Genomic DNA, 22,937 nt, shown 5'->3' on the forward strand with positions numbered 1-22,937 from the left:
AAAACGCTATGAATGCTGTCAGTAAAGTAGAGTCACTTGCCATCTGCTGTTTTCCCTAATGCTGCATTAATACTAGCATCTCTAGTGCTACATTTTAGGTTTGGGGCATCTTTGGTTCATTTGTGGATGCTTGTCTTTTAAAATTTTATATACAATTCATTTGGTTTTAGAAAAATATTCTGGATAATGTAAGTATACTGGAAGGAAAGTTTACCTTTAAAGTAATGCATTTCCCAGTTCAAAGAACACACTATTGTTCTATCACCAGCATATGCACTTGCTTCCCGCCCCCCGCCAAACTTCCCAATAGTTGTGAAGAAGTTTGGATCAGCTATGTTGGCAGGTTCTGGTAATTCTCAGAAGGAAATGTATGTATGCATTTAATTAGCAGAGGTAGTGGTTCAGACTGTGGCTCTAAAGCAGGGAAAAAAATGGCACTTCCTTTCCCCACCCATGGAGATCACGCTCATCATAGTAAGAAACTGAAGTTGGCTCTGGTTGAGGTTGTTAAGTTGGAAGGACAACATCTACCAGAAGAGAATTTCTGTGAGCATTCTGAAAATTATATTGATGGAAACTGCAGCCCATTTAGTATTGTTACCATATTATTATTTATGGTGTATAATTTCCAGTTGTACTTTTCACATAAACCTATAATGCCTGGGCCAGCTGCATTTACATTTTTTCCACAAATCCCACAGATCCAAACTTCCTTTCTATTTGCTGTCTAAACTCTGGGGATTCTTCTTGGCTCCTGGAAAAAGTCTTCCTCACTCTCTTTCTCCCCTCCCTGCTTTTCTGTACACAGCCCTCTTTCTCTGAAGAGTACACTGGTTATCAGCAGAGTGACAGATTGTGTGTGAGAAGGGGGAGCGGTGGGTCATGAATAACAACGGTGGTTAAGTGTCCAGGGTTCTTGGAACCTCAAAAAACTTCAGCTGTATGAAATAGGATATGGCCAGTCTTTCTTCTTTGACCACTTTCGTAATCATTCTCTTTCTTAGAAGATCCTATAGTATCTTGTATATCCACTCAAATCTGTATTAAGAGTGTTGGGTTTCTTCATAACTCCTCTCTCCAGCTCTGAAATAGACCCAAGGGTTCACTGAGGACCTGAAGATATAGTTAGGGTAGCATGACAGATAGAAATTAGTAAATACTTTAGGCTTATCCAAAAAAACAAAAATGTTCGATACATCTGGGACTTTTTCAAGCTCTCCTCTGCTTTATATAGCAAAGGGCAAAATGAGTCACTCCATAACAAGGGATCCTAAGAGACACCAAACTCAATTTAAATTGATTTAAGTTCTGGGGAGCTCTCAGATTATACTTCACAAATACTAATATGGTAATACCAGTTTTAGCCATAGACCTCCTGTCTCTTTTCCTGGCTATAGATCATGGGCAGTAATACACTGTGTCTTGAACCACCAGGGTGTAAATTTCACTGCTCATAATTTCCAGTGTGTGAGGAGAGCCTGGTGAAGAAGTAGGCTTGAATGGCTCTGTTGGGGAGTGGCAGTGCACATGAGTGGTGGATTGGCCTGTAGTGTGGCTGACCTTTTCTCATTTAATGTCCTCTTTCCCCTCTGGAACTCATTGCAGAATCATTTGCATGTTATATTTCACCTACATTTATCTCATTCTAGCCTCTTCATCCTTCTGTCGAGTTATATATGCCCCTGAATAAATGTTTTCTATTGTCTGATTAAAAAAAAAGGTGAATTGTGACACCATTTGGCATGTAAGAGATAGTAAAGATAGGAAGTAGGAAATAGGAAAATACCTGTAACGTTAGAAAGAGTTCTGTATAGTATATTTAAGAAAAGCGGGGCAATTATTTTTTATTAATGTATATATTCTTTTAACTTTAGGAATAGAAGGACAGTCTGTGGAAATTTCCAACACTGTGGACATCCGAAAAGAACATAACCGTGAGATTGCAATGAGAATTTCTTCTAGCATCAACAACCAAAATAGATTTTATACTGACCTAAATGGATACCAGGTAATTTCCCTTTAAAATGTTTAAGTAAGGGTTATAATATGTAACTTTTATATGTGATGATGGACCAGTTAGTTTTGGAATCTTTGAAAAAATATGCTTAAGGTTGCAAATTATTTCTAAAATAAAACTGAATTTTAACAGACACTTTTAGGTTCTGTATTCAACCATATTTTCAAGGTTAGAACAAATATATTTGCAAGACTATTTTGTGAAATGACTATTTGTAAGGATTTATTTTTTCAAAGGAAGATTTAGTGACCATTACATATGTTAAATACCTTGTGGCTAAAATGTATATGAATTTATCTAATTAGAAAGGAAATATTAATTAGGGACTGATGGAGTATATCTTTTTTTTTCCTCATAAGGAGTTGGTCTATGTATATTTAGTTTATTCCACATATGATTTTTAAATGTATGATTTAATACTGGGCTCTTTTAAATTTCAGGAAAAGTCTTCTCTCTACTGATGTATATGTGTGTGTACATATATACACACACATATACGTGTACATAGACATAGATATACAAGTAAAAACATCAGTTTAGAAATGTGAGTAGGTGTGTATTTAGTCAAAATTTTCATGAAATAGTTTGAAATAGTAATGGGAAAATTGATTCAGAAAAATTTTTAAGATTGTCATTTCTCTAATTTACTAGAGCTCTTTTGATTGTTACCTAAATCTCTGTATTCAGAGTGTATGTGTGTAACAACATATCTTTGAAATAATACTATTAGAAACATGAGCATGCTTGTTTTTTTGTTGTTGTTTGTTTGTTTGTTTTGCGGTATGCGGGCCTCTCACTGCTGTGGCCTCTCCCGTTGTGGAGCACAGGCTCCGGACACGCAGGCTCAGCAGCCATGGCTCACGGGCCTAGCCGCTCCACGGCATGTGGGATCCTCCCGGACCGGGGCACGAACTCGTGTCCCCTGCATCGGCAGGCGGACTCTCAACCACTGCGCCACCAGGGAAGCCCCATGAGCATGTTTTTGAGACATTAGCATTTTAGAAATTTCTGGCTACGAATATAAATAATTTCACAAATGCTGTTACTTTGATTTTCAACTGGGATGAGTGGAAGGGATTGTGATAATTTTCTCTTCTACAATTTCCTGCAAAAGTTAAATTTAAACCTTTTCAGAGCATAAAAATTGCAGCATACATTTTGAATTAGCATGTTAATTCTTCTACAGCTGTTTGGTTTTCAAATGAAGCCCTGACATTATGGTGATTCATTTTCCTTGTGTACAAAAGATAGGCTTTTCTTAAAGTCTTACAGAAGCAGTAATATGTATGTGTGGGTGTATACATGAATGAAAAACCTTAGTAAAAATGAATAAAAATGTGAATTTTCTTTACAAGATTCGACCATTTTAATAAATAGGAAAATATTTTTTTTAAGTCTATATAGCCTGTTTCCTCTTTTTTAGAATAGGCCATTTCTTAAGCTTTGAAAAGAGTAGTTACTTGGGCCAAACTAGAAATCTAGACCCGCAGGTGGGGAGTGAGGGTAACAGCTACACAATTGTGACAGTTTTAAATGTCTTTTTTTAAGTATACAACTAAATGGAGTAGGAAGATCAGGATTGGAGATTTCTTTCTAATTAGCTTCCCTTCCTTCCTTCCTTTTTTTTTTTTATTAACATGTTACAGTTGTTTTTTCCACCAGTTTGTTAATGTCCTAGGGCTGTGATATAAATCGCCACAAACTGGGTGGCTTAAAACAACAAAAATTTATTCTCTCACAGTTTTGGACATTAGGAGTCCAGAATTAAGATGTAGGCAGGGCCCCACTCCCTCCATCGGCTCTAGGGAAGTATAACCTTGCATTTTCTAGCTTCTGGTGGTTGCAGACAATCCTTGGTACACCTTGCCTTGTAGACATATCACTCCAATCTCTGCCTGTGCTGTCACATGGTCTCCTTGTGCCTCTGAATGTTTCTCTCTGTGTCCAAATTCCCCATTTCTTGTAAGAACACCATTCTTTTTTTTTTTTTTTTAATCTTATTTTTTTATTTTTGGCTGTGTTGGGTCTTCATTGCTGTGCACGGGCTTTCTCTAGTTGCGTTGAGCGGGGGCTACTCTTCGTTGCGGTGCGCAGGCTTCTCATTGCGGTAGCTTCTCTGGTTGCGGAGCACAGGCTCTAGGCGTGCGGGCGCACGGGCTTCAGTAGTTGTGGCGCACGGGTTTAGTTGCTCTGTGGCATGTGGGATCTTCCCGGACCAGGGACTGAACCCGTGTCTCCTGCATTGGCAGGCTGATTCTTAACCACTGCGCCACCAGGGAAGTCCCAAACATCTAGTTTTGGTTTTTTCTTTTTACATCTTTATTGGAGTATAATTGCTTTACAATGGTGTGTTAGTTTCTGCTTTATAACAAAGTGAATCAGTTATACATATACATATGTTCCCATATCTCTTCCCTCTTGCATCTCCCTCCCTCCCACTCTCCCTATCCCACCCCTCCAGGAGGTCACAAAGCACCGACACCATTCTTTAGATTATTGCTCACCCTAATCCAGTATAACTTGATTTTATGTGCAGAGACCATATTTCAAAGTAAAATCACATTCACAGGTTCTGGGCGAACGTGAATTTGGGGGGACACTATTCAGAACCAGTAAGTTGAACGACCTACTGCAGGGTTGTTGTGAAGATTAAAGATCTTATCTGTGAAATTCTCAATACTGTGCCTGGAATTAATGGCTACTCAGTACATGTTAACTATTATGTTTATGTTGAACTTCTCCTTTACTGAGTTTCATGTCAAACTTTCATGAGTTTAAAAGAAGAGATGGCATTTTTATGTGGTATAATATTTCTGATAACAAAGTCTCTGTTTGATGTCTCCTCCTGAGGTTTGAGTGAGTCTCCTTGACCCAGATCAGCTTAGTGCATTGTCAGTCTCTCAAAATATAAAATTAGAGTTGTATTTCATGCATTCAGATACTAGACCAAGAAAAATTGGAATTTGGAACTATCTACATTGAAACTAAACAAGAAGAGTAAGCCTTGAATAGTTTTTAAATATAAATATGCATTTGATTACTATAACATAGTATGTTAGAGGATTTGGTGAGGAGACGTGTGGTATTTATTAAAACTGATTCAAGAATCATAAGAGATATTTCTTGAAAGGGGATAGAGAGCTATTATGCTTAGCCTTCATTACAAAAGCAGTATGTTAGATGTAAATGAGAAGTGAATCCTTAATACCTTTATAATTTGTTTTGTGCAAATATTGGAGAGCTAGAAAACTTGTTAAGGATTTTTATTCTGAATTTAAATAGTAATGCCTATTTTAAAAATCTGGACAAGTTCTACCTTTCTCACTTAAAAATTGTTTTCTAAGATGCTCACGATTTTTCTTCATACTGTTTTGAAGCATGTTTTCATTTCTAAGTTAGCTGTTCTATTGGACAAGAAAGGTGCTGTACCTTTTTCTGTTTGGAAGGAAAACCGTCTGTAGTCGATAGTAATTTTTTTAAGTACATGTGGAAATATCACTTGATTTTTTTTTTTTCCTTAACGAGAACTGTTTGGTCTTACAGATTCAACCTAGAATGACACTGAGCAAATTGCCTCTTCAGGCGAATGTTTATCCGATGACTACAATGGCATATGTCCAGGATGCTGAGCATCGCTTGACCCTGCTCTCTGCTCAGTCTTTAGGTGTTTCGAGTTTGAAAAGTGGTGTGTTGTTTAGATTCTTTTTTGCTCTTATAAGTTTCACTCCCCAGTGTATAATCTTTCTGCTGGTAATATGTATTAATTATCATCCCCAGTCACAGGGTTTCTTCTTTTGAGAACCAGACTGTTAGTTAATTTTGAGCTTTGTGAGACCAATGTAAAATAATAAATTTCCTTAATCTTCAGATGAAAAAAGAGGGAACTAAAAGTCCATGAAACTGATTATTTTTAAAGATAATTTACTTCTCCTGATGGCTCATTGTTTGCAGAAGTCTGTCATTATTGTGACTAGGAATGGAAATTCAGATTCAAATTAAACTAAGTTTAGATAGAGTTCAGAAAACTTAACCAAGTTTGCAAAGGTGGAAAGTTACAGTTCAAACTTAGGTCCTTCTCTGAATCCCATCCTTCTAGGACACTACCAGCTGAAAAGAATAAAGGGAGTAGAGATGATACAGATATGGGGATAAAGAGGTGACAGACATGACTTTACAGATTCCAAAAGAGAGAATGAAATGGAGTGAAAGAGAAAATAGTAGACGCTGATTGATTTTCTTTTAGAACTTTCTATTGGGAGACTTTGTCCCTTATAATACATATTTTTAATTATCATATACGTGTCAATTGTTCTTCTTGCCTAACATACTAAGAGTTGCTAAGACAAGCATGTTACAGAGCCAGGCAGATAATAAATGTGTACAGATGCCTGGCATATTCATTTTATATTGGGCATATGCATACAAACCCACTATTTATATTATGTATATACATGCATTCTGTACTTCCACACACAGAAAACCTTACTACTTATCATTTTTCTTTGTGGCCTTCATTAGACAAAATCATGAGATCATGTCATGAAAACATGAATACAGTTATAAAAATAATAATGGCCTCATGTTGGGGCTCCAGTGGGGAGTGCTAGGATTTGAGTGAATTGCAGAGCACATCCCCCCTGTACACTGGGGTGGCCACTGCTTGCTGTCAGCTACTTGTCGCCATGGGGAAAGGGGCCCAGTGTTGCCAAATTTTTCAGTTTTTGAAGAAAAGCCCAGAAGTCTGGAATTTTATGAGAAGTTGCCCATTCTGTAACTTGTGACATAATTTTTTAGAAATCAGAACATAAAGCCTCTGTGTCAGAGATGACTCCTGAGCTACCCATGTTTAAACTCTGCCTTAAATTCTCAAAATTGGGCTCTACTTAAATAGGGGACTGGACTTTAGGATTCAAGCAGTCATGAACCAAACAGTATTATCTCACTTCCCTGATCAAGAGAGCTATGGACATAAAAGCAATTTGAGTACAGGCCAGGAAGTTACTAAGTGTCACATAGTATATGGGCTAATGTTTGGAGGCGGAGAGAAGAGTTAGAAATGACCAAGAGATTGATATACTAATTTGAGTGTGAAGAGATCAAATTCTAGTTAGGCATGGGGACAGTTAGCCCCAGTGCCTGAAGAGCATGTTCTGGACAATTGTCTTATGAAATATGGAAAGAACAACAATGAAAATTCTAACCAGCACTGTTAATTTTATGTACTAGATACCTAAACTGAGAAGATAGAAACTAAACAGAGTTGGTTTGACTATGTAAGCATAATAGTTACTAATATCCTTTACGTAGTTCCCTTTTATGCCAAATGATTACTCAATACAGTAGCACATATGAATGAATGTATGGATGAATATATATATTTCAACACATATAACTTCAGTGGGTTTGGGGGGAGTACAATCTTAAGCATATAAATATGTCTCTGGGTGATTTTTTTTCAGTTTTGTTTTTTAGTTTGTAATTTTATAACCTAACCATTAGCTTACAACTTAAACTAAAGGAGTTGTAGAATTATTGCATAGCAAATAAAGGAACCAAATATGACAACTTTTGGGGCTATAGGAGAAAAGACACACTAACACAGTATCAGAGAGGGAAGGGGGTACATGGTGGGTGTCTCCAAATTCTAGGGCTTCAGAGAATCACAGCATATCAAGTAACCTAAAATTTTACTTCAAATCCTTTTTAGAGTCTGTCCTTCTGGGTTTGTCTTATTACTCCATGTGTGATGTACATTTTTTAATGAACCTTATAAACATTTTTAAATTCCAAATGCAGCCACTAAATTTTTGGAGGATTTAATTTACTCGTTCTATTAAAATTTTGTAAGTTTCACTAATTTTGATCTCTCTGTCCCATTTTTAAATTTCTTATTAGATTTTACTAGAAGCTGATAAAGAAAAGGAGAAATACAATCCTGTTTTATGAGTTTATACTAGCTGCTTTGAGCTATTATTGAGAGGAAGCCCATGGTACTGTGGGTTGTATAGGTCTGTCTCCCTGACTGGAGGAAAAACTTCAGTCGAGACCCTGCCTTGTATTATGAGGTTGTCAATGAATAACCCTGGCCTGTTTGTTTGTTTGGTAGGTCAGATTGAAGTTATCATGGATCGAAGACTCATGCAAGATGATAATCGTGGCCTTGAGCAAGGTGTCCATGATAACAAGATTACAGCTAATTTATTTCGAATACTACTAGAAGAAAGAAGTGTCATGAATATGGTAGGAAAAAAGCTCTCGTGTTCGGATGTTGTTTGTTCTTTGCCATCCAAAATTATGACTTTATACTTTTTTATTTTTTGCATTTTCCAATATTGAGATATTTTTGTAATAGACTTAGCCTGTATTCACAAAAAAGAGAACTTCATTTATATATACTGTGTAAGCTTTACATTCAGGCCATTTTATTTTTTAGTTTTGCTTATTGTGTAGATATAAAATAATGTTAAGGAATCAGCTTGGGTGAAATTTCCTGAAATTACTTTGAAAGAAATAAGCATTGAGTTTAAAGGATAGAGCTTAGTCATGTACTTAGGAGATTAAGTTTGATTAATAAAATTTATTTGAAACCTTAGTATACTCATTCTAGTCTTAGACTCATCTGTTGAAAGTAGATTTACTTGTCTGCTTTCTTGTTCAGTTTTCATTACTCAAAGCAAAAATCCAGCATTCCATGTAAAAGAGTCTGGCAAAAGCTTGATCGGACATGAACCAACCTGACAGTATACTCCTTCAGGTGGCAGAAAAGTTACCTCAGAGCCCCCCATAGACTGCTGACTACCCACCTCAGGTGGCCCTGGGCATGGCCCTTTTTCACTTACTCTGCTTTTCATCTTTCCACACTGACCATTTCAGATCTTTTGTACTCTTTTCAGCCAGTGGCCTCACCATCCACTGTGTAGAGAGAACAGCCATTCATAGGGCTCTCTGTTCCAGATACCAAGCATCTACTCCCACCTTGTCCTTCCCTTGTGTTACCTTCTGTTCCTCATAGCCCAGTCCCTCCAGTGTCCTTGGAACTGAGCCCAGTCTCCCTCCTGAGGATCCTTTTGTTAATCATCCTCCCTCCTTCCCTGTCCCTCCTCCTCATAGCCTTTCAGTTGGCTTTTAAATGCGCTTCGTTTTCTTTCATGAAAAACAAAAACAAAAAACAGCCCTCACTCAGACACTCATTTCCCGTTTCCCCTACACTGTCTCCTCTACCCCACTGAGCCAGAGCTGATGAGGTGAGTTTGTGTCCTCACCTCCCTCTCACACTCAGTTCATTTCAGTCTGGTTTGAGCCCCCATCATATGCTCTTGCCTGTGTCACTAGATCCAGTGGATGTTTTCGGTTATCATCTTCACCTTTCAACAGCATGTGACACTGACCATTGTCATATCCTAAAGCACTGCCTAGCGAGGGCTTCCATGGTGCCCTACTTACTTGGTTTTCCTCCTGCCTCTGGGGTAGTTCTTTCTCTGTCTCTCTCATAGCTCTTTATTCAGCCATTAAATATTAGAGCCCTCAAGACTCGGCCACAGGCCTTTTCCTTTTCTCATTTTGTACGGTCTTCCTCTGCATCAATTCGAACCCACAAATACAAGTCCCCAGCTTTGGTTTCACCTCTCACCTCCAGACCCATCTATCTGTTTGCTTCCTGGCATTTCTTTCTGCATTTTTAAGGGCATCTCAAGCTCGACATATCCAATATCATTCTTGTGATCTCCCGCCCCACACCTGGCCCTTTTCCAGTGTTCCCTCTCTTGATAACTAGCACCACCTTCCATCCAGTCCAGACGTCTAGGAGTCATCTCTGATAGACACTTCTCCTTCTCTTGCTCTCTTCTCACAGCAGAGTCATCACCAGTGCTTGGCTATCTCATTGCCTAAATATTTCAAATCTATGAACTTGATTACTTCAGCGACTCTAATCTAAACTAGCATCAGGTATTTCCTGGAGGTAGCCTATACACATCCACTCTTGTCTCTTCTTTCTGCCATATCTGTTTTTAACCCAGTAAGCCGTGTTTTTTGTTTTTTCAAAACCAAATCTGTCCTCCCTGTGCCCTGCTTAACCCCACTATGTCTTATCATTGCTCTCAATATAAAATCCAAATCCTTACCATAGCCCACAGATCTCCTCGTGGTATGGGCCCTGCCTGTCCCCCATCCTCATCTACATGGCTCTCCCTGTTTCTGCTCTGGGCCAGCTGGGTTTTCTTTCAGTCATAAGTACTTCCCATGCACCCAGCCTTCAAAGCACCTTTGCACACGCCTTTCAGTCTCTCTGCCCAGCAACTCTTAGTAATAGTCCAGATCAGAGCCTACTTCATCAACTGCTTCCGCTTGACCAGGTCAAATCCCCTTCTGCGCTCCTTCAGAACCATGCATCTCTCCTTTGTGTTTGTGTAATTATGTGATCATTGTTTTTCTCCTCTTTTGGACTGTAAACTCACTGGGAGTAGGGCTTATGTCTTTATCTGCTTCTAGGATTATTCCTAGCAGAGCAAGCACCCAGTGTATGTTCTGTGAATGAATACACAAATGCACAAATGAATGAACTGTGATAGCACATTGCACCACTGTATTTATCGCAATTACTGCTTACTGCTTTGTCACCAAATGCATGTTCTATTCCCCCTTCTAGATTCTAGGGACTTGTCTACTTCATTTGCATGTGCCCCACAGGGCCTCCTTGTCTGTGGTAGGCATTCTATAAATAAAATACTAGTTGATTGAATGAAATGGCAGCAGCTAATTAAGGCAAAGAATTCTCCCAGTATTTAGAATCTTTTAGGAAAAGATTTTAATATCCATTTTAGATGTCAAGATTTATACCAGTTCTTGAGACTCGTGGTTTAAATCAATTACTGATAAGAGCTTAGTTTTAGGATTAAAACTTTATATAAAAATCATTGTCTGAGTGCTGGGAGCTACTATCTTTTGCTCCTCCTGAAATGTTTCTGGCTTTGACGATTTTTCTCTCTATAGACACTAATTTACAAAACTTCTGTTAACTATGGCAATAAAAATGTTCATGTCAGATCTATAAAGCTTTCACTTAGAAGTTAAATAATTTGTTTACTCTCATTCAGAACTCTTTGGGTAGTAATTGATTTAAATTTGATTCAAAGTTTTTATAATCCTGTGTTGATTAAATTTTTCTTTTGCTCAACTATAAATTCTTGGGCTTAAATCAATAGTTTCTTTTAAATAAGAAATGAACTAGAGACGAGAAAATACATTTTAATTTCTAGTGAAACTGATTAAAAAGACATTTGGGGCTTCCCTGGTGGCGCAGTGCTTGAGAGTCCGCCTGCCGATGCAGGAGACGCGGGTTCGTGCCCCGTTTCGGGAAGATCCCACATGCCGCGGAGCGGCTGGGCCCGTGAGCCATGGCCACTGAGCCTGCGCGTCCGGAGCCTGTGCTCCGCAAATGGGAGAGGCCACGACAGTGAGAGGCCCGCATAACGCAAGAAAAAAAAAAAAAAAAAAAAGACATTTGATTAAGAAATGTTAATATGTCATCATGTAACTTAAATTTTCTAGAAAGTGTCTTTATTTTCAACTCAGACTTATGACTAAAATATCAATGGTAGAAACTGAGGTGGGGAGACACTCCCTGGAAGGGACCGCATTTTAGTGGGAAGCTTTGAGCCTCATGGGAATAATCCTGGATGACTAAATGAAAGTGTCCTGTTCTTGAGTGTTCTGCAGAGAGGCAGTGAGAACAAGACTGGAATGATAAATAATTGCTGGGAGAGGTATAAATGCCCAGTGAAGCACTGTGGCTGTGTGAGGTTGACTGTCATCCATGGGAATAATGCTTAAGGCTCAGCAGAAGTGGAAAATAGGAACTGTCTTATCAGCATTACTCTTCAGGGTTTGTTTCTTTGACCCTTACTTCCTACCCGCTTTCTTCTGGCGACTAGTATAATAGTAAAGGGGGCGTTGAACTAGGAAGTGTTCGTGTGTCACAACTGGGTCATTTTACCTCTGGATACCAGTTCTTTACATATAAGGAGAGGAAGTTGGAGAGATCAGGTAAAAACTCAAATGCTGACAGGGCTCAGGGAAGTGATGGCATGAGGGAGGTTGGTCAGGTTTGAGGGCAAATGCTTACGTTAGGTGACCAGAGGGTCTGTGTGAACATGAGGATGGACACATCCCACTTAGGAGCCACAGCTCAGCCCTAGATGATGTTTCCACATGAGAATATGGGGACCCAGTGTGACTTCATTTTCCAGTGTTTGGGGTAAAAAAACAGTTATCTGTTTGGGGGAGTTTTTGTTATTATTGTTGTGTTGATGATTTTAATGTGAAATCTCTTGGATTTTTTTCTTTTTTTGAGAGGTGGCTGAAAAACAAACAACTTTTTAATACCATACAGAGCTACCAAAACATGTCTAATGGGCCAGCTTGGCCCATACACTACTAGGCTTCAGCTCTGCCCTAAATGATATTTATCTCTAAATCTTACAGGTCTACATATTTTCATTCATTCTCTCTCCTTCTCCCTCTTTGTCTTTTTACCCCATCCTTCCCCCTACAGTAATTTTCTCTCTTTCATTTATATTGCATTGCTTGTTAATGTAATAATTAATAAACTAATTAATCATCAACAAACATTTATCAAGTTCTCACCGTGTGTCAGGTCATTCTGAATAAACAAAGGTGACTTTAAAAAACGATCTTTTTCTTAATAATTTAGCAGGTTTTGATGTAGACAAAATGGAAACCTGTGATGTTTAGGAGTCAGAGAACTCATCTGGGCTTAATGAAGGGCACGAAGGAGCCTGGCAAGAAGTTCTGACTTATGAAATAAGGGCTGAAACCCAATAGAGAAGATCGCAACTCGATGTGGTTTGGATCAGAATGTGCTAGAAACTCTTTTTAATGTTGAACAGGATGCAGGGAGAAAACCAGACCTGTACAGTCTGAAACCTTCCAACCTACAAGAAACCAAATAATGTTTAGAGTAGTATATTAGTTACTATAAGGCTGGGAAATTCATTTATAGCTTAAACGAACATGTAAAATTTCCTATAGCAAATATATTTTATAAACTTTGGGTTTATCGTCAGGGTTATGGTTAAAAGATTAGTGATAGCTTCACCATTAAATATCTTGCTAGCCCCTTACTGCTATAAATATGTTCAGAAAGTGTGTGAATGATGGTGCTCTCCCTGAGACTTTGCCACACCCGACTTGGTCAGCATCCAGCAGTGTTACTTGTTCAAGGAGCTCTTCTGACACCAAACCACAACTCTTATATAAACTTCTCTTCTTTATCTTGCTTAGGAGACAATAAATAGCACAGTTCTTGAATTCTGAAAGTGCTTACATTCATGGCATTGTATCATTTGACAAGACTTCATTAACGTGTTTTCGAGTCTGCATCTTGGTTGTTTTAATCCCAAACAAGTTAAAGGATGAGGCTTATACTTTTGATTCCAAAGGGAGCTGTGTTTCTTCTAAAAGATTGGGAGGATGTCTGGGGTGGCAGTTCCTAGCACAGGTCAGCAGAGTGGTGTGGGACAGACTATGTGACAGTCACCTGGGGGGCTTTTAACTTTACCTTCCCAGGGTCCCACCCCAGGAGATTCTGATTCAGTAGATTTGGGTTCGGGTCCAGGGATCTATGTTTTCTAAAAGTTGTCCAAGCGATTCTGATGTATGGTCAATGTGGGGGAAGCACTGAAGAGTCAGAACTGATTTGGGTTTGGAGGAATAGTAAATATGCACATCACTGCTACTAAGGTATAGATAATCTATCAAGAAGTACCCTACGTACTCACTGAAGCATCCAAGGATTCCTCCAAGAGCATAGGACAAAGCCAGAAAGCTTTTTCTGAATGTTTCTTGACCTAGAATGGACTTAATGCCTCCAGAATCTGATAAGGCAGGTGTTTTCCTGCCTTAAAAAGCTTTTATCTTTTATTACTCAAAAGTGATTTTGTCAGCAATCCTGACCTAGATTATGAAGTCCTTTGATCTTTGAGTACATTTAAAGCTTCTTGTTGAAAATGTTCCCTCTCTCTTCATGTTATTCTACAAGCTGCATTAAATTTCAATATTGCTGAAGAATATTATTTTATATGCTTTATTTAATCTTTCCTTTAAAAAAAGGAATGTGGAATGGATAAAATTTTTTAACAACTCTTTTTATACCTAATATTTTTTGTCAGTATCTTAATATTATAGTGTCCCTCTGTTGCCTTTAAAAAATTTTCTTTTCTCTCTTCATAGTCTGAATTGTAATGATATCTACAGTTTGCTGCTGGCAAGATGCTCCTCACTCTTTGCTACCACCCTCTGTTCAATGCTAATCTGACATTCTGAATTTTAAGCTCTGTATCTTCTGTAAATCTTATCTTTTTACACAGATAAGTAGCCAAACCTTTTATTTGAGCCCTCTATTAAAAATACGCAAGATCAGAAGATATCAGTGAAATCGTCATTTCAAAAAATAAGATATAAAATTAAATTTTCTCTAAATGTTGCTGGTGATCAAAAGACCTTTCTATGTAAATTATGTTTTCTTCTTAGTGCTTTTCTGTGTCTGCTTTTACACCTTAGGCATTATTGGTTAAGGTTCTACTTAGTCATTGATTTAATTAATCGTGTATGTCATCTACCATATGTATATCCCTAGTTCTGGTAGATTTACTTAATGTTTGAACATGCTGAAATACTTGTCTATAAGCATACATCATAGCAAAGAATAAAGTATTTAAAAATTATACTGAATAATTGTGTACCATGTAAATGTGTGTTAACTATTCTATAATACATATAGTAGTTCCTATTTTTGGAATAAAGTGAAGCAACTGACAATGATTTTACCAAATTTAAAGAAAACAGATGATCTAGTTATGCTACCTGTGTTATTTTAAATACTTGTTTATTTTTGAGTTTTTTAAAAAAAAATCCTATCATTGGGTAACATTTATAAAACATGACTTTGGATCAATATATAACTTCACAGTCTAGTTAAGTGTATAAATGAAACCATAAGAATATGATGGGTAAAACCTGAGGGAGAAGAGATAGCATTTGATGATGTATAAGATATAAGAACATCCCAACCCATCTACTTTAAGAGTTTTATGGTAGGTTGAGAAAGAATTTTCATAAAAAGTTATACCTTGTCCTAGAATGTTTGTTGAGAATGTTGTCAGGATTTTTAGTTTTAAAGCAATGGAAAAGAGAGATTTCTCAACATGGGAGTTAGGTGGACACTGTTTTCTTAGAACTGAACTTGGTAATCTGCTGTGCATTGTCTAAGACTTATTTATAAAATATAATGAAATCAAAGTATTAATATATTTGTATATTTTTTTCCTGTTTAAGCCCTGTCTGATAATTCAATTAATACTGTAAGAGCTGCAAATATATCTCTTAAGCATTTTTGTTTTTTCTTGGTAGGAAGAAGAAAAGAAGTCGGTCAGTTATCCTTCCCTCCTTAGCCACATAACTTCTTCTTTCCTGAATCATCCTATCTTTCCAATGACAGAAAAGGTCCCTGTGCCCACCCTTCAGCTGCTGGGTGAATTCTCTCCATTAATGTCATCTTTGCCTTGTGACATTCATCTGGTTAATCTGAGGACAATACAGTCAAAGGTATATCCCAAAATATATCTATAAAAAATTACTTTTTGTAGTATACTTGGTGTAAGGGGGTGGAAGGAATAAAACTGTAAATTTCACTCTGCTTCAAAGAATGATTAAGAGGACTTCACCTTTAGGCAACATCATTGTACCTTTCATTTGACTGTTGCTCTGTAGTTTGGAGTGTTTCCTTAGACTGATTTATTTTATTCTCAGAAAAGTTCTGTGTGGTGAGCAGATCAGGGACTATCAGCTTCTTTTTACAGATAAGGAAGCTGAGGCTGGCCTGAGGTCACATAATTAGTAGGTGGGAGAACCAGGCCTTAAGATCAGCCCTACTGGCATATTCCATTTGTTTCTCCTTATTAGTCAGTGTTTCTCAGGAGTTAGAGAAACAGAAGCTATAGTGTGTAATTATTTCTGTACCAGAGGCTTTGTACATTCGTATCTTTTCTCCTAAAAATACCCCCAAAATCCTAAAAAAACCCAAATCTTTGCATTGAGAATCCGGCTATGTAGGTGAGGTATAAAAACACATCAGAGGAAGAAACAAGGGAGGATTTTATTAGGGATGGAATTTTAACACAGTTTGATTGCTTGAGTTTACCTATATGCCTACTTTTAAAGTCAGAGACTGCATTTGAAAAGAAGAAAAGATGAGAGGTTTGACATCATTTTTATGTTTTGTAAAGCTGTTTCATCTTGTGGATTGACATCCACTTAGCCGGAAATAGTGAGTGATTATGGATTCTGTAGGAAATGTCTTATAATAAATGGCCTGAGTGCGAAAAGAAGAGTGTTCATGTTGGAAGAGAGTGTAAGAGGAAAAAAATGTTTAGCTCGAGAGCAAAGAACTGAAGAGAACCAAACAAAGGAAGGATCAATGCCTACAAATTTGGACATTTAGGGCTTTAAAACTATATGTCCAAGATAGGGAACTTACTCCTGACTATGTAGGAAAATACATGTGTGTAATAATAATGAATGCAAGTGAACGTTAGAGGCCTATGTGTGTATCTCTGTGTCAAAAGGGCTTGTTTGATCACGTGAGTGAACTTCAGGATTTATTTCATGCCTGCTACATGCCAGTTATTGCTAAAGGCACTGGGGTATAGTCATGGACTAAACAGACCAGAGCCCCTGCCTTTCTGAAGCTTAGATTCTAGTGAGAGGAGAAAAATAATTAAAGATGAAAAAATAAGAGAAACATATGTTAGATGATGATAAGTGTTATAATGAAGGGGAAGAAGGAGGGAAGGGCAGTTTTAGAAGGTGATTTGAATAGCGTGGTTGGAGAAGGCCTTGCAGAAAAGGTGGTAATGGAGTAAAAATCCAAAGGAGGTCAGGGAATAAGAAACTCACGCAGATTTCTGAGGGTAGAGTGGTCGGGAAGAGTGAGGAGCAAGTGGAAGGCCTGAAGGCAGGAGATGCTGGTCAGAATGGAAGAGCCATGAAACCTGGGCTGTTCTTTGATTCCTTGCTGTATCCCCCTGCCGAGAACAGAGCCTGCACCTAGCAGGGGCTCGGTAACAATTTGTTGGACAAGTGGATCTTGTGAGTGTTCTCTCTAGGATTCTGCTATGATCTTTTGTGGGTCTACTATTTGACTCAGGGAAAGAACGCACTAGAGATGGGCAGCCTCCCTGAGGTAACCTGTCATTATTTCATGGGCTAAAGAGAATGAAAGGATAAGGTGGAGACACCAGACTCTGAGCCTCAGGCTGCCACTTTGGGGCATGGATTGTAGAGGACATTAGCGAGCTGAGGGATCCAGGGGCTTCTAGGGTCCATGGTGGCCATGGAGAAGTTTTAGTCTCACTTTTAGATGATTCTTCCCCATGATTATTTTCTGGAAGCAGCACCAGCTGACTCTAGAATCGGTGAGTGTAGGGTTTTACCCTCCAAGATTTTCGCTTGTTTTCCAGATCACCTCTTTTTTGTGATTACCTGTTCCTTTCATTCTTCCTGCTGTTGGCTAGCTTCCTGTGATACAAATCTAATCACTTTCAGGATTAAAAATCCCATTGCCTACAAAGTTGATTTAGACCCTTGGGCATTCAGTCCCTCTGCAGTCTGGCCTCGCTGGCTGTAGCTACCTGGCTTCCCATTGCCCTTCTCACCTTTGGAAGGTGAACCACCTTCACTCCTTGCTGGCTGCGTGACTGCTGACTCAGCTACCATTTATAAAATGAGCCTGATATCAGATATGCCTGTTTCAGGTCTAGTATGAGAAACAGATGAAATAATGCTGTGAGAGCCCTTTGAAACAGAAGTGCTTTGTAGACATACATTGTTATCCTGATGATGCTTAGAGTACATGCCAGCGCAGGTGCAAACTGGAGTTTTAGCAGAGGGAATAAAAGCAATTTAACAATTTGACCAGGAAGAATAAAGACTGAAATGCCTAACCATAGGCATAGGTTAATGCCTAACACGTGATCAGAACTAAATGTTTGGGGCTTTTTTGCATTATTATATAAATTGGTGCCAGTTCTATGTTAGTCTTTGACTCTTAGCACGTATTTCTAACAGTTGTTCAAAAACTTACCAGTACAATTATACTCCAGTAAAGATGTAAAAAATAAATAATAAAATTGCAGGGGGAAAAGAAAAAACTTACCAGTAATCCGAAGGGATACTTTAAAGAATTGTTGTCTGTCCCCTAACCTCTGATAATAGGAAAGTAATCATTGAAGGAAGCTAATGTAGGTATTCATTCAAAGAAAGCTTGATACTTAAAAGGTGTCAAGTGTAATTCCATGATTATACTTAAAGAAAGACAAAAATAACTCAATCCAGAAGCCAGAGCTAATCATTTTGGATTGTGTTCTTGTTTTTTTGTGTGCTGGCAGCTTCCAGCATACAATAATGAGTTGTTCGTTTAGAGACTGCAGTGCATTTTTCCCATTGAAATTATGTAAACAGAGGTGTTGGCTGCTTCCAAGCAAGACTAGAGGTCTACATTGGCCTATATCTAAGTAAGCATTTTCCTAACCATCACCTCACAGTATTTCCATGAGAAAAGTGTCTGAGGACCCCCTTGACATGATAAGGGCATATCTGTCTTCCCTTCTGACCTCCCCCATTAGCTGCATAACAGAGGACACCTCTGCTTGCCCATGCCCAGGCTGCTGTCTGAAGGTTCCTCAGTTCTAAGCCTCAGTCTCCCTCACTCCTTGTGGAGAAAGGAGTTATGGGCTCAAGCAATAGTGAGAGAAGGAAGGTGGGGGCTGGAGGTTTGCTAACCACTGAGCTGGTTCAGCATTTCGAGCTATCATTCTCCGAGTCACTGTGTCCAGATCACACTGAGGAGATTTTTACAAGAAGAGACTTTTACAAATTCCCTCATCTCTGAGATTCTGATTCTGTAGGTCTGGTTTGGAGAGCTTAGGAATCAGTAATTTTTAATAGCTCTCCTCATGATTCTAGAAATTGCTGACTTATCACCATTGGCTAAATTAGGAAAGTAAGGGTTAGAGAAATTAAATGATTAAAATTAAACTACCCAGCAGTAAATGGCAGAATCAGGAGCCACATCCAGGTCTTCTGAACCTGGGTGCTGAATGTAGCCTCAGAGGGTGGTATTTGACTTTTTAAGACTTACTAAATCTGTTCTCAAAGTCCAGTTTCTGAAGAAAAAAAAAAAAAAAAAGTCCAGTTTTTCAGAACTTGTTCTATATTGGTAGATGAGTTTATTTTTACATAGGCATCTCTTGCTTTTCTAGTTTATAAATTTTTTGGAAAAAAATTAATTATATGTCATATATTTGTAGTCAGATGAAGAGGGAAACAAACATCTCTTAAAACCCTGCCTCATAGCTGTATGGCCCAGCATGCTCTTGTCTAGGAATTTAAATGTTAGCCTTCTCATCCTGTATGCCTGGGCTCCAACTCTCTTCTCTTTATCACCCTCTTTTCTTGCACTATCAACAGTTTGAGATACAAAAAGAAGCTTCTATAAAGATTTGAAAACTGGGGAATAAGAGTACCACTCAAGTGCACTAAACGGGAAAACCATGTCATTGGGAAAGGGTAATGATTTAGGGAGAAGAGAGCCTTGGCAGAGAGGATGCTGGGAGAATCTCATGGGAGGATGGATCATGGGTCAGGCTACAGTGAAATGTTCAGCCTGGAATGCTGACATTCCAGAGATGAGGAGGAACTTGATTAAGCTGTTCAGCTAGGCTTCATGGAGCCATTCTGCCTTGATGTTTTGAACAGTGATATCTGTTTCAACTTTTTTTGCAGATTGTTTCCACTGCTTTTATGTTTAGATATATATTTTTTTTTTTTTTTTTTTTTTTGCGGTACGCGGGCCTCTCACTGTTGTGGCCTCTCCCGTTGCGGAGCACAGGCTCCGGACGCGCAGGCTCAGTGGCCATGGCTCACGGGCCCAGCCGCTCCGCGGCATGTGGGATGTTCCCGGACCTGGGCACGAACCCGCGTCCCCTGCATCGGCAGGCTGACTCTCAACCACTGCACCACCAGGGAAGCCCTAGATATATTTTTATTTAATTTATTTTTAGATATATATCTTTATCTATACTCTCTATCTATAGCTATGTATTACATTTAACTCTTCACTCTGTATGGAATTTATTTTAATTTGTGCTTAACTGTTTCTTACAAATAGTTAACCAGTCATTTCAACATCAGCACCACTTACTGAATAAGATTTTCTCTCTCAGCTTGTTTATACCACCCCCTCCTTTTCTTGTAAGAGGCAGTTTAAGGTTTTACTTTATTTTGCCCTTCTTATAAGAATTGATTGGTGCTTTATTGATCTCCCTAGCTTCTGGAAAGGTGAAAATTGTGGGAAAAAATGTCCTTTGTTGTACATATCTGAGAACAACTATTCACCTTCCCCTTTCTTTTTGTCATGCTATCTTGTTGATTAAAACAGGATAACTATTATTGACATTTTAACGAGTGCCCTGGAAAATGAATTTCTACTGGTTATTTCCTGTCTCAGGACTTATAACACAGTGTGAGATTTTCTAATCTTCCCAACTGCCAGAATGCACTGAAATATGAGTGTTGTTTGGCATTTTCAAAGAATCTGGGCGAGTTGGAGAAATCTTCCCACCAGGTGTTTAGCTATGCCTTCATCTGTGTACAACTTACACATCCTCTGAGAAGGGTGGGGTCACATTCTTCTTGGAGAATCTAGTCAAAGTTACAACCCCTCTCTTTCTCAGAAACAACGTGTGTACGTATGCTGTTTACCACAGCTTCCAGGCATTACAGATTTGTGACCCTCACTTTTCTAAGGAGCAAATCCAGCTTCTTTTGGTGTGAGATGCGAGTAGCTCAGCTCTCACATTTTGCAGAGTTCTCATCCACCTCAGGAGAGGAACATTTGGCTCTTCCTTTTCTTAGAAGAGACTGTCATATGTGTATGTAATTTTCAGAGTGACTTTAAATCCTGTTTCAAAATGGGATGAGTGGATAGGTGGGAGGGTTGTAGATGGATAGAAATGATAGTTTCTAAACCTTTCTTTCTGAATATGTTTTGGTAAATCATGGTTTTAGCTCTATTGGAACCATTAATGAATACTCCCTTTTTCCAGCCTCGGATCAGAGGGGTGATCTCCTTTAGTTGATAGCCTTTCATTATATTAAGTCAAAAGCAATCCTCCTCTTTGCCCTTCAAGCTAAGTATCTCTGAGCACGGATCCACAGCTAGAGCAAAGGCAGGAGAATGTAGTTGTGAAAGTACAGACTTGGGAGTCAGACCACCTAGGTTTGAGTGCATTCCCTGTACTTGCTGGCTGGGTGTCTTAGAGCAAATCTCTTAATTCTCTGAGTCCCAGTTTCCTCACAAGTAACAAGGCAATGGTAATAGTATCCACCTTAGAGATGTTCTGAGAGGATTAAATGAGTTGATGTTTGTAAAGCATTTAGAGCAGCATCTGGCATGTAGTAAGCACTAAGTGCTTGACAAATAAAGGTTCTCAACTGCGATCATTCAGTCATAAGCAGTTGTGATTGTTACTAATAATGAAGTGAAAATCTTGGCACTGTTTTTTTTTATAAATTGGAGAAGGTTGAAGTGTATTGCCAAAGTAAATCTTGATGTCACTGTGATGTGTATTCCTTATATAGTTTATTACTGATTCCTCAGATTTTCCAAAACAACGTACCTAGAAGTGTCTCCATGCCAGGCATTACCCTGAGTGCTTTACGTGAGCCTTATTTAGCTCTCACGACAACACTGTGGAAGTAGGCACTATTTGGGCCCCATCGTGTGGAAGAGAAAACTGACTGACCTAGGGCTGGGGTAACTTTCCAGGTCACACAGCCAGTAAGCGGTGGTGCTGGGAGCCACAACGCAGCGAGCCTGACTCCAGATCTCCCTACTCAGAACCTTATACTGCCTGGGAAGACGAGGGGAGCACTAGTGCTAAAAATGTTAGGGAACACACTGCCTGTTTTCTTCTTGTCTACTCAGTAATGATGGGACACCCGTAGAAGGGTTCACCAGCCATTGATGGGGAAAGGTCATGAAGGGCTGTTGTAGAGTCATTAGTGATAATTGCACTTTGAGTATGAAAGGGAATGTTTTGTGATAGGGGTGTTCCTGTACCTTTAAAGAGAGCAATACAGCTTGTATATCAATCACTTCAGCTGCTTCAAAGGTTGTTGCAAGATGAAATGAGTTAATCCATGAAAAGCATTCTGTACATGACTGGCACACAGCAGGTGCTCAATAAGTGTTAGCTGCAGTTACTGTTATTGTCCTCCCTGTGGTGGATCCTCAAAGGGGTTCGTCACGAGTCTAACCTAGTTCCCTGAATTTTCAGAGGATAGACTCAGTCACTTAACTGGTTCGTGGTGGAACCAAACCTTGCCGCCAGTCTAGCTTTCTCTGAGCCTTATGGCTTCATTTGGTAAACCAGATCACCTTCCCCCCCTAGTCCCCCCAGTTGCTGGAGACATTTCATAGGCTCCCCCTTAGTCTGGGAGCTAGATGTTGGTTTATCCCCTGAAATAAGTTCTACAGTGGATTTTCCTGGTGCTGCTTGGAACATCCAAGCAGGGGTTCAGTCTCAATGGTGATCTGAACTGTTTTACAAAGACACTTCATTTGAAGCTCACCTAGCACAGTGCTTGGTGCAATTTCAAAATTTGTAAGTTTTCTTCCCCACACCCTCCCCTTCTTTTCTGAGGTCTGGATGCTACTAATATGTTAATGAATATAAAAACAGGTCTTTCAAAATTTGTTTACTCTCCTAGAGTATATAGTGTGACTACTTGAAGCTATCTGTTTTCCTGTACACATATTCAAGTTAAATTCACAGTTTCCCTA

General features: G+C 38.8%; 1 protein-coding gene across 1 annotated transcript in view; it reads left to right on the forward strand.

The window, feature by feature from the left end:
- Positions 1-22,937, forward strand: part of MAN2A1 (mannosidase alpha class 2A member 1) — a 161,179-nt gene that overhangs the window by 133,419 nt on the left and 4,823 nt on the right. Inside the window, exons 17-20 of the mRNA XM_007462587.1 lie at positions 1,875-2,008; positions 5,561-5,702; positions 8,124-8,257; positions 15,446-15,640. Coding sequence (XP_007462649.1) covers positions 1,875-2,008; positions 5,561-5,702; positions 8,124-8,257; positions 15,446-15,640 — 605 coding nt within the window. The remainder of the gene's footprint in view (positions 1-1,874; positions 2,009-5,560; positions 5,703-8,123; positions 8,258-15,445; positions 15,641-22,937) is intronic.

This window comes from Lipotes vexillifer, unplaced genomic scaffold, assembly GCF_000442215.2.
Source record: "Lipotes vexillifer unplaced genomic scaffold, Lipotes_vexillifer_v1.1 scaffold710, whole genome shotgun sequence".
Lineage (NCBI taxonomy): Eukaryota > Metazoa > Chordata > Mammalia > Artiodactyla > Lipotidae > Lipotes > Lipotes vexillifer.